Source organism: Amborella trichopoda, chromosome 6, assembly GCF_054954075.1.
Source record: "Amborella trichopoda isolate Santa Cruz 75 chromosome 6, AtrichopodaSantaCruz75HAP2 v2.0, whole genome shotgun sequence".
Classification (NCBI taxonomy): domain Eukaryota; kingdom Viridiplantae; phylum Streptophyta; class Magnoliopsida; order Amborellales; family Amborellaceae; genus Amborella; species Amborella trichopoda.
This window is the reverse complement of record NC_142341.1, coordinates 1550153-1562285: the sequence shown is the minus strand read 5'-3', so window position 1 is coordinate 1562285 and position 12133 is coordinate 1550153. Positions and strand designations below refer to the sequence as shown.

The window sequence follows — 12133 nt, the reverse complement described above, 5'->3', positions numbered from 1 at the left end:
AAGCATCATCATAGGGTCCCTCCATATAGAGACTTAAGCCCCAAGATTCTAAGCTTTGGTCCCTAGGGTTTTCTTCTTTTTATTTGAAAAGGGGATGGATTTTATGTGGGGTTGTGGGTTAATTCTATATTTTTTTATGGTTTTGGAGGGTTTAGTGGTTAATGGGCAGAGCGTGAATTTTTTTATTTTTGGGGACTCACTTGTTGATGCTGGTACCAACAATTACATAAATACAAGCAAGAATCACCAAGCTAATTTCCTCCCTTATGGTGAAAATTCCTTCTTTGCAAAGCCCACAGGCCGTTTCTCGGATGGGAGAATTTCACCAGATTTCATAGGTTTCCTTTCTTCATTCTCTTTTTTGAACTTTTCGAATTCTCTGCGTATGGTACTAACTTTTATTTTTTTATTACAACGGTCTTTTTCTTCAAAAGTCCCTTCCTTTTTGTGAGTTTTTTTTTTTTTTTACAGTGGTCTATGTTTTTAGGTGCATTTGATTTGGACCTGACCCAAGTCTCGAGAGAGACCTTATTTATTTTGTCACACACTCATCAAGTATTACGCAATTAGTTTCTCACATTTGGAGGCATACCTTACTTAGATTGTTTAAAGTTGACGCTTTATGCAAATCGCACCCTTTATTTATTTTGCTAAGAGAGATCAATTTCATTTATTATGTCACACACTCCCACATCTCACTAAATGAGAAAAAGACCCATATAGATGAATAAGCGTGGCAAGGGGCCAGGCCATCCTTGGCCCGGTGGCAGGGGGCTCGTTGGCCTCGCTCTGACCTGACCTAGCCCCAGTCTTCTTAACTGGGCCGGGCTGAAACAAGCCAAAATAAATAATAATAATAATAATAATAATAACGAAAAAATCAAGTCGAACCGCAATGGCCCTAGCTTGGCCCTCTAGCCACAGTTTGTGGCCAAAGCCCCACTTTTTTAGGTCCAGGTTAGGCCTTGTAAATGAATGTCGACATACACATGATATAGAGAGAGGCATGCATGTACACGAGAGAGAGCGAGAGGCATGTATGTACATAGGAGAGAGAAGGAGCCCAATAAGACTCTTTTGATAACAGAGAAAACGTGAGAAAATAACATGTTTTCTCAATTACCACACTTTCTTTTGTTTAGGAATAAGAAAAAGCCTAGAAAAGTGGAGTCATATATCTACCCGCATTTCTTCACTCTTTCCCATTTTTTGGGAAAACGCGAGAAAATGACATGATTTCTCAATCACCACAGTTTCCTTTGTTTAGGAATAAAGAAAAGCTTAAAAAAGTGGAGCCATACATCTACCCGCATTTCTACTCTCTTCCCCATTTTTGGGGACAACATGAGAAAACGATATTTTTTTTCAGTTACCACATTTTCCTTTCTTTAGGAATAAAGAAAGGCCTAGAAACGTGGAGCCATGCATCTACCCGCATTTCTCCACTCATTCCCATTTCTTGGGAAAAGAGCTACCAACTTCTTGGAAAACGAGGAAGGCATTCTTCATCCATTTTTTTTATTCTTTGCAACCTCAAGATCGCTATTTTCTCTTGATCTTTCTTTTCCTTAAGCTCTCTCTCTTTCCCTAAGCTCAAGCCCGAGTTTTTTCCGGTTTTTATAGAACGGTTATCAAACAGGGGTTCTCAACTTCAAGCCACGAGTTTGCTAATTTTTTTTTTTCTTTTTCTCAAGCTTCTAATTTACGAGAGATTCTCCAAGAGACTAGCTTTCTTAACTACCAAACATGCAAACGCATGCGCACGAGAGAGACCCTGAACATCGACACAAATGGAGAGTGAGACATACAGATGAATACACACACAAGTATCGCATTTACTCACAAATAAAGCCTATCCTTTCCACTGAAAGGAAGGCACTCTGTTCTTTGTTGGAGCTCCATACTACCTAGGTTTTGTTTTTCTCTTTCTTTTAAACTTTACACTCATTAACACACATGCACATACAAATCTGCACAAAAAACACGCGTCGCTGCACACACACCTGCAGGAAGTCTCCCTTTCCTTTGTGGGGAAGAGCCTTTGTATTTTATTTTATTTTTTTTGTTCGAACTTTAAGGTCCTTTCTACTTTCTTAGGGCTCTATGCTTCTTCAGATTTCTTATTTTCTTTTTTCTTTCTTTCCCGCAAACATCCATAGATGAACACACTGAGAGACCCGTATATGAATACACTTATAGAAGTAGACCCATATAAACATATTGAGAGATAGATAGATATATATATAGATAGATAGATAGATAGATAACTATATATGAAGAAACACTTGTTCCCAATATTGGATTTCCGTTAAAAATTTAATTTTAAAAATAAAAAATACAAAAAGATTTCAACATAAAACCAAAATGTAATTTTTGTAAATATAACTGGTCCAAACCTGATGAAAAGTTTCTGTACTTCTCTTAAAACATAGAAGATCTATGCTTCCCCTACCATCCAGCTGTCCAATTTTGATCGAGTGAGCCGCTCACCGTTTGATCCTAGATCCGATGCCTCAGAGCATTTTACTTTTAATGTTTTTAATACAAATTGTATGAATATGAAATTTTGTATGTATCATCTTCTCATTGGAGCACACCTATAAAAATATTAAAAATAATTTTCAATAAACTATAATGACCAAAATACCCCTTGAAACTTTGAGAGGTATTTTGGTCATTTTATTTTCTTGGGAATATTTATTTTATATTTTTTTACAAGTGTAAGTTTAATAGATAATTGGACACCCAAAATTTAGTATCAAAATATTTTATATAAAAAATTAAAAATAAAATAGTGTAAAGACCTGACATTGTGATTGAGACAATCTTAGCCTTTCATTCAGAATGAATGGTTGGATAAGGGGAAGCATATAAGTTTTATGTTGTAGGAGAAGTATAGAAAGCTTGCCTTTAAAAAAAAATATTTGTATTAGCTTTTTAAACTTTTTTATGAATAAAGAATCGGCGAGTTCTGGCTACTGCCAATTGCTGAATCCAGATCCCAAATTGTAGGAATCGGCCAAGTAGTCACGTAGGTTGCCAAATTTTTACTATTATGTACTCAATTCAGATTTATTGAAAAACTCTTTCCCTAAAAGATTGAAATACATTATCATATGAAGAAGTTACATTATAAGTATTTGAGATAAGAATGATTAGCAGGACTAACTATGAATCTCTCTCTCTCTCTAAAATTTTGATTTGATGTTAATTACAGCCAAACTGGCGAACTTGCCTCTTATCCCACCATACTTAGAACCAGGAGCTAATCATTCTTTTGGAGCCAACTTTGCCTCAGCTGGAGCTGGAGCTCTTCAGACCACAAACCAAGGGCAGGTACCTTTTAGTGATTTCAATCCCTTATTTTCCTTCTTTTTAAGGCTTTCCTAATTTACCCATAATATTCTTCCGAATAGGATTTTGGTATCCATTTATTTTCACTATTTTCCGGACACAAAAATTTGCCAGCAAAATATTACTCGCTATGCTACCATTTGCACATGCTACGGATGATTGTGATTACCTTGTATCAAAAAGTAAAAGTGTGGTTTCTATATGGTTGCAACCTTAAACAATTCAATTAGGGCGCACCTCCAAATTTTATCATAACATATAATTTTGGTGTAAAAAATATTAAGATTTTTTAAAAATCTATTTTTATATCTAATTATAAAATTTTAAACTTCAAAAATGGTTAAAATCAAGTAGATCTGTACACATATGAAAATCTTTATAAGGGACGATGTAGATAATGTATTGCAAGATACACTATTTTTAAGATTTTTTAATTTATTTATATTCATACATCTCGACGTCGAGAAGATCAATTGTAGAATTTTTCAACATTAAAACAACCTTTTCTGATGGATTTTTGATGTGCATCGTTAATTCTATATTTTAAGGTTCCAACCTTATATAAATTTTTTGTGGAAAGTAAATGGTGTTCTAGTATACAATTATGGAGTATTTTTAGAAGTAGTGCACAACTTTTGATACTTAAAAGCATAAATTACAATACAATGTATGGTATTTTTTTTGTGTAATTCAAATGAGGAAAGGGTCCTCCACCATAAACACCTAGCCTTAAGCATATACTATAATACAATTTATTATGGAATAAAATATTCTATACATTTAAAAAAATTTAGGGGAAGCTATTGTAAATATCCTATATCTTTTGAAATTTAAAAAGTATCCCCAATATTTTATATTTTACATTTATATCCATTTTAAAGAATGCATTGAATATTTCAATTTTTATTCACTTTTTTAGGCTAGATACTGTTTTGAGTAGGTCACATCCCTAAAATTGGAGTCCTTGAAATGCTCCTTGCTTGAGGAAGAAAATGTATATTTTCCACCTGTGGGAGCATTTGGTCTTTTCAGCTTTTATTCTTTGGATTTATTTTTTCAAATAAGTCAAGAGTTCGAAATTAACATTACCCAATAATTTTCAGGTTGTGGATATGGATACGCAGATTGAGCAATACATCAATCTCACTGGGAGGTTAAGAAGAAATTTGGGGGATTCAAAAGCGAACCAAGTCCTCTCAAATGCTGTTTATTACATAAGCGCTGGTCTCAATGATTACAAGGTGTTTGTCATGGACTATGAAGCCCAATTATCCCATTGCAAAGAGGAATATGTCAGAATTGTGACAAGCAATTTGATAAGACAAATTCTAGTATGTTTTCTATTCCCTTTTTTATTTTTATTAATTTACATAAGAAAAGTGTTATATGAGCTGGTGTAAGAGCCCGTGGACTCTTCAATATCCATATTTAAGATGGACATTGTGGTAAGCGCTAGAGGTCAAATCACATATGGCCCGTGTCAAAAATATTAAAAAAATAAAAAGAAAAAAAACATTTTAAAAAATATATATATATGTGATCAGTTTGGCCTAAATGATGAATCTCTGAAATTTTGAATAAAAAATCCGTGTTAAGGTAAATTTTAAAGGGGGCCCGCTTATGTACAAATGAGTCCGGTGACTCATAGAAACCCATCCTTTTACTTAACTTAGGCTTTTACAAAGGAAACTTGTTTCATGCAGCGGCGGTGGTCCATCTAAAAATAATTAAGACTATGGTCTAAATGTTTTCTTAATATAATTATTATTTTTAATTTTTAAAATTTATTTATTTTTCATATTCATTATCTCCATGTTAAAGATTACATGTCCTTAAAAATTAAGTCAAGCAATCCATCTCAAAAATAAATTTTTAAGAGATGACCCATTTCTACATGGACTGATAGAAACTGTGTCGTTATAAAAACTATGATTCATGGGACAAAAATGGCTTCCTCTTTTCTTTTCTTTTTTTTCTATTTTTTTTTTTTTTTTGTAACGTTTTGATGCCTCTGCAATAATATATAGTAAATGTGCATATCCATTGGTCACCCATCCAATGGTATTTAACATCCAAAAAATGGTAACGTAAATACGGTGGTGATTGTAAAATGTTTCAAAGGGCCCAATACAGTCACTGGCCAGAAATATTTTATAAATAAATTTAGATGGATTTTCCCTATCCCATGTGCCATAGTGGGAAAAGTATATAATAAGATTGTTTACCTTTTTCCATGCCCAAACTCTCATATAATTTGTCTTAGAATTTGGGAAACAACATATTCAAAAGATGTCCAATTTCATATTTGAGAGCTTGAGGTGCAAGTGACCTTTGTGTACACAAAGAAAACAATCTCATTGTACTCAAACTATGTCTCTATGCATCTTTAAGAGTTATGCTACGACCATCCACCATCCACACATAGCAAAGGACAACAAAAGCGAGCTGCTATAGTGGAATCGGCGTAGGGGGGGAGCAAAAGTCGGGTATGGGTAAGATCCGGCTGGCTTCGGACCCAAACAGTAATTGGGTCTAGGTTTTGGACCCGAACCCAACCTTTTGAATTCAAAATTTGATCCCATACTCAGATCTATCGGGTCTAGTCACTTGACTAGACCAAAGACTTTGATCTATCAGGTATTTATTTATTTTTTACCATGCATATCTAGCTTTGAGCTTCGTTTTATACGGTATTCTACAACATTTATGAATACCCACATTCCTTAGTGTTTTATATAATAACTGGAAATGCTTAAGAAACAAATGTATTGGCAACGTCTATGAATACCCACATAACATATACCCATATTATTTGGGTCAGGTCCGGGAGCTGGACACAGACCCAAATAGTATTCGGGTGAAGGTTTTGGACCTGGAGCCAACCTTTGGGTCCAAAGTTTGAACCCATACTCAAACCTGAGGTCGAGTCTACCTGTTAGGTCTCGGGTTTGGTCGGGCACATTGCCAGCCCTAAACAGAAGGTGGATAGTTGGTCTTCTTCCCTCTTCTCTCTCAGACATCATTGTTCTTCTCTTTCTCTCTCATCAACTCTATTTTGGTGCTTAGACCTCATTGTTACCTCTCTCTCTCTCTCTATTTTGGTGCTTATGCTCCTGTTGTATTTTACTCTTGCAGGAACTTTATAAACGTGGGGCAAGAAAATTTGTATTTCCATCTCTGAAGCCTCTAGGCTGTACACCAGGCATGCGATCACACACCGGTGGCAGGTGTTTGGCAGCTGCCTCTCATTTTGTGGTTTATCACAATAATGCTCTCGAGGACCTCTTAATCAGCTTAGCTAACACATTATCGGCCTTCCAGTACATCTTCTTTGATCATCACGAGTTTCTGAATCCTATGATGCAAAAGCCAGATATGCATGGTAAAAAATGTTTACTATTTCCTATAGTTGATAAACCCTCAAAATAAAAAAACTTCATAGCTCATTCTAACATTAATGATTATGCTTTCAAGCGGTGTAATCAAATTCGCTTCGCTTGGGCTGAAGAGGCTAAAGCCTTTTTTATTGTAGGCCTAGATCGAAAAAAAATAAAGCCTGATGCTACCGCTTTAGTCGAATTCGGGCCGCTTCAGTCAGATTTGGGTTTGAAATGTTTTTTTATGTGATTCTAACCTTTTTTTTATCAAAAGTAAATATTTTTATTATATGCATCCTATCTTTAATAGGGTGGAGCTTGTATAAGGTGCTCACTTATACTCTACAAGTAAGGTGCACTTCTAGAATTTATCGAAAGATGTAGTTGTGACGTCGGAAACGTTACAATGGCTTACAAATCCATATTCAACACAAATCCCAATCGGGTTTAGGCATATCTAAAACCAAATCGAGTCAGGGTCGACCAAGACCCGATCCAAACCTCTAACACGTGGTCGACCTTGCACATCATAATTTGATCATTTTATTGATATTTTTCCTATGAGTAGTAAATTATCATGTTTCTTGTTTTTCCTATGCTTCTTAGGGTTCGATAGTGGCGACGATGCTTGTTGTGGAAGCGGGCAAAATCAAGGGGAATACACATGTGGTGGAAAGAGTAATGCTACCACTTATGAGCTTTGCCAAGATGCATCTACATTTGTCTGGTTTGACTCCTTCCATTATACAGAACGCATACACAGGCTTGCGGCCTACAGTATGTGGGATGGGAATGTGAGTTATGTTAGGCCTCAAGCTCTCAAGAATTTCTTCAACATGGCCACTGGAAAGGTTCCAAAAGTGCATCTTGGAAGAAAAGGGATAATGAGTATTGCCTTATCCGAAATCGGTATGTCACTAGATTCTCTGAAATTATGGTTTGCATCAGCGTTTCGAGATTCGAATCGGTGGGGCGGATTGTTCACTCATCGAGCCATTACGGATCATTATATCGACAATCAAGATTGGGTTTAGATCAGTCTAAATTGATGATCCAAAACATATTACTAATAAATAAAATTAAAAAAGGTGTTTTTAGGATAGGGACTTAAGAGGGGGCTTAAAGAAGCATAAAATAAACTAAAAAACAAAACAAAAGAATACATAGCCATGTTTCAGGGGGAAACCAGGCTAGGACCCATATCCATACCTCAATTTTGGAGATATAACCTCCTCTACCTAGATACTATTCTAAAAACGAATAAATAAATTAAAATAAAAAGTCCCTCATAAGTTACTCTATATCTCGAGTAAGTGTTTATCTATATCTCGAGTAAGTGTTTATGGTGCTCGAGGGGAGTATGCTATACTCACTCTTAAATGAATGACATGGGTTTTGGGTGAAATACCATTGCAATATTACACAAAATCATTAAAAGAACATAAACATCCAATTAAAATAATATTGGGTAGTAGCTCCACAGCTAAATTCATCAATAATATTAGGGAAAGTATATCGTTAGATCATTTATCGTTAGTACGAATAGCTTACAATCACCCCCTGCCCCCTGGAAATGAAAATTGGGCGGAAGAAGTACACCATTGAATGCACACAAAATCTTGAAGTTACAAAATAATTCTCGAACTTTGGGGTGAAAAATGACACTCCAAGCTCCCCAATTTCATATAGAACAAAGCTAAATTTGGTCCTTTTATACCAAAAGTTCATGACCTTGAGAATGGCTTGAGACGTTGGCGATAGTATTGTCGAGCTGTCTCTAACTACATTCTCACTAAAGGGTAGGGGCTCAAATCCTCACTGACTTTACCACTTTTTTAGAAATGCCTGGGAACTTGACAATTGCCAAACCGAACCTCATGGTGAGGTTTCCGATGCCATTCTCACCAAAAGGTTGGGGCCCAAATCCCCACTGTTACCACTTTTTTCTCCTCACTGACTCACCCAAAAAAGAAGAAGTAAATGACCTTATAATATAAGAAAAATATACAAAGAGACCATTTATTTAGTGCAAGGAAGTCACAACCATTCTTGCCCATCAAATTTCAAATCAAATGGTTGTGAGTATACTTGTGACCAAATTCAAAGCTCAATAAAAGCATTATTGAACTTCATGACATATCCCATGCCATCTAATTAGACATCTAATGACTAGAATTAATTATGACCTTGTTGTACTAAAGATAAATGGTATCATAATATACAATCTCTAAAGTATATACGACCAGACTAGTATCTTTCAAAGATAAAGAGAAAGCCTCTCTCTCTCTCACTCTCACAAAACGTATGATTTGACTTCTTTCATTTTTGCCATTTCATTGTTATGGAATCATTTGCATTCAATCCCACATTATCAAAATATTATATATGTAATTCCAAATTTATGTGCAGGAAGTAGGATGGCTTCTTAAAAGAGTCAGATGGCAAGAGAGAGAGGAACCTGACGCCTGAGGTTGATTCCTGGTGTTTAAGTTTAAATAATCTTTGTGGGCTTTCTTATTTTATCTTCATGGATTTTTCTTGTTCATGTTTTTCTCCATTAATAAGTGTTGTGTCTCTATGTATACCTATGTTTTGAGTTTAAAGTATTGTAATTTGTGTCTTGATTATGTATGTAATCCATTTTGAAGTATTGTAATTTGTGTCTTGATTATGTATGTAATCCTCCATATTCCAATAATAAAACCGAAGTGCTTCATTGTTTTCTCTGTCCAATGCGCACAATGTATTCCCACTGGTGCACACTATACTTATTCCCTCAGGCAAGGAGTTACTTAGCAAGATCTTTTGTATTTGAAAATTTGAGATCAACTATAGAATGCAAGGTAAGTATTTTTAAAAAGTAAATTGCTCATAAACACCTAGATATGACCTTTCAAAAACTGAAAGACAGTCTTACAATGTTTTTTCTTTTTCCTTGCAATAGGGTGCGGGAATTTTTTTTTTAATTTTTTATTTTTTTCAAGTTGGTTACTAAATTGGGAAGTTTGCATTTGATGCGGTACTAAGTGGGTGAATAATATGCTCTCACTAGAACATAATCGTTTGGGTTCTTTCTCATGGTTGATACATGTTTCTTTCGATGCATATCAAATAAATAAAGGGTGTGGTTTCTATAAGGTTGCAAGGTTAAACAATCCAATTAAGGTGCACCTCCAAATTTTATCATAACATGTAATTTTGGTGTAAAGTATTCATAGGATTATCTCAAAATCTACTTTCATAGTTAATTATAAAATTTTAAACTTTAAAAATGGTTAAAATCAAGTAGATCTATAAACGTATGAAAATGTTGAAAATGGACGGTCTAGATAATGTGTTGCAAGATGCACTATTATTGGTACTCAAAATCTTTTCTTTTTTTCATATTCAAACATTTCGATGTCGAGATGATCAATTAAAGGATTTTTCAATATTAAAAAAATAAAGGTGCATTTTTCATTCTACATTCTAAGTTTGGAACCTTATGTAAACTTTTTTCCTAAATAAATTGACTAATTAAAAAAGGCAGACAAAGAATCCAATATAGTGCAAAAACCTAAACAAGGTGCACTCCAAGAGTTAGCAGGCTGAAGTTTTAAGCTCAAAATCTACGTAAAAATGAGTTTGAGCACATAGGCAAAGTGGAGAGAGGACCAAGGCTCTGCTAATAGAGAAGATGAATCTCACAACCTGAGATTATAATAGTAAATATCATAAAATGTTATAAGAATCATTTAAGACCCTAATTCTTGCTATATATCCACCAAATGCTTGCTATATATCGACGCTTCGAATTCCACAATCATGGGCGAAATTATGTTTGTAGCCTCGAAACTTCCTTTTTCAGTGTGGTTTAAGGTGCCGTCGTAACCAACTGCATGAGGCCGCAACCTTATAAAAACCTTTCTCATTATTCAAAGAGATTGTCTACGAAGAGATCACTTATTTTTATATATGAAGGTCAAAATCATTGTTGTTGTTTAAATTTCAAATCAGGTGGTTGTAAGTGTATCATTGAATAGATACAAAATTCCAAAAAAAAAATTATCGGAGTTCATGACTCACCCCAAACCATCCAATTTGACATCTAATGAGTAAGAATCTCACCTACCCTTTAAAACGATATTATACGATGTTAAAAGGATCATATCAAGTTAGATTGATTCTTATCAATCACATTAACCAATGGTCATGATCAATTTGCCTAAACCCACATTATATTTACAACCGTCCATCTTGGTGATGCTACTCGCCAGCCGTCCAAATGAGAGATGGATGCTTTATTCCACCATCTTCCAGCAAGGTATAGCCATCCTCTTAAGAAAAATAACAGTCGGGGCCAATATTGCAACAAAACTCAATCTTAGCCGTCCGCTTCTTCTATGACCATTACAACCGTAAGATCACAATTTTTATATCCACGCGGACGGATGCCTGCGGGACCACCACTCTCTCTATAAATTGTCTGGGGATCGGTTCCTCTTCAAATAGGGACTTTTCTTCTTTTTATTTGAAATGGGGATGGATTTTATGAGGGGTTTGGGGTTAATTCTATTTTTTTTCATCGTTTTGGAGGGCTCAGTGGTTAATGGGCAGAGTGTCAAGTTTTTTATTTTTGGGGACTCACTTGTTGATGCTGGTACAAACAATTATATACATACAAGCAAGAATCACCAAGCCAATTTCCTACCTTATGGTGAAAATTCCTTCTTTGCAGAGCCCACAGGCCGTTTCTCGGATGGGAGGATCACACCAGATTTTATAGGTCTTACTTTTTCAATTTATTGTTTTATCTTTGAACTTCCGAATTCTCTTCGTAAATTTTATTTGTAATTTTTTTATTTCAATTTGGGATATTTTAATTGCTAATGTGCATTTTCAACCACCCCATCATACGGTTATGGTTAACTCAAAGCCTAGGTAAACTGCACCTCAAAACCTTGTCAGAAAGTGCAGTTCCAGCATACAATACTTGTATTATAGTCTGAAAATCTATTTCTGACCTTGATCATGAAATTTGATGCTCCAAAACATAATCATAAAATAATCTATTTCCTAGAGCTAGATATCCATTTTCCTAAAGTCATACTTGTCACCTTTGAGATGATCAATTTGATATTATTCTGGTGAAGGAATGGCAATTTCTGGCGAGATTCGAACTGCGAGTGCGATACTTAAGTTTTTTCTAGCTAATATTTAGCATTCGACCACTCCAACATTTCTTGAAATTTTTACTATTGCTTTTCGTATTTGCTTGTGCATGAACAGCTCTTTCATCTCCCCTTCTGTGAGGTACACATAATATAAAGCTATTTGCCAAATTGCTTTTAGCTATTACATTATCTTTTACCTAATAAAAGGTCGATAGGTTTCGTTACTTGATGCCTGGTGAGATGGATCAA

At 35.0% G+C, this 12133-nt stretch overlaps 1 protein-coding gene across 2 annotated transcripts; it reads left to right on the top strand.

Moving 5' to 3' along the window:
* On the top strand, positions 1–9457 carry LOC18434571 (GDSL esterase/lipase 5). Of its 2 annotated transcripts, XM_006844639.4 has the most exons (6): positions 1–338; positions 3218–3336; positions 4458–4685; positions 6490–6736; positions 7338–7640; positions 9141–9457. In XM_006844639.4, exons 1-6 carry the CDS (start codon positions 95–97, stop codon positions 9158–9160), a joined length of 1161 nt encoding a protein of 386 aa, XP_006844702.2. In that variant the 5' UTR covers positions 1–94; the 3' UTR covers positions 9161–9457. The 2 variants fall into 2 exon arrangements, with proteins under 2 accessions (XP_006844702.2, XP_088726185.1); XM_088870059.1 differs by lacking the exon at positions 7338–7640.
* Positions 9458–12133: the final 2676 nt, after the last annotated feature.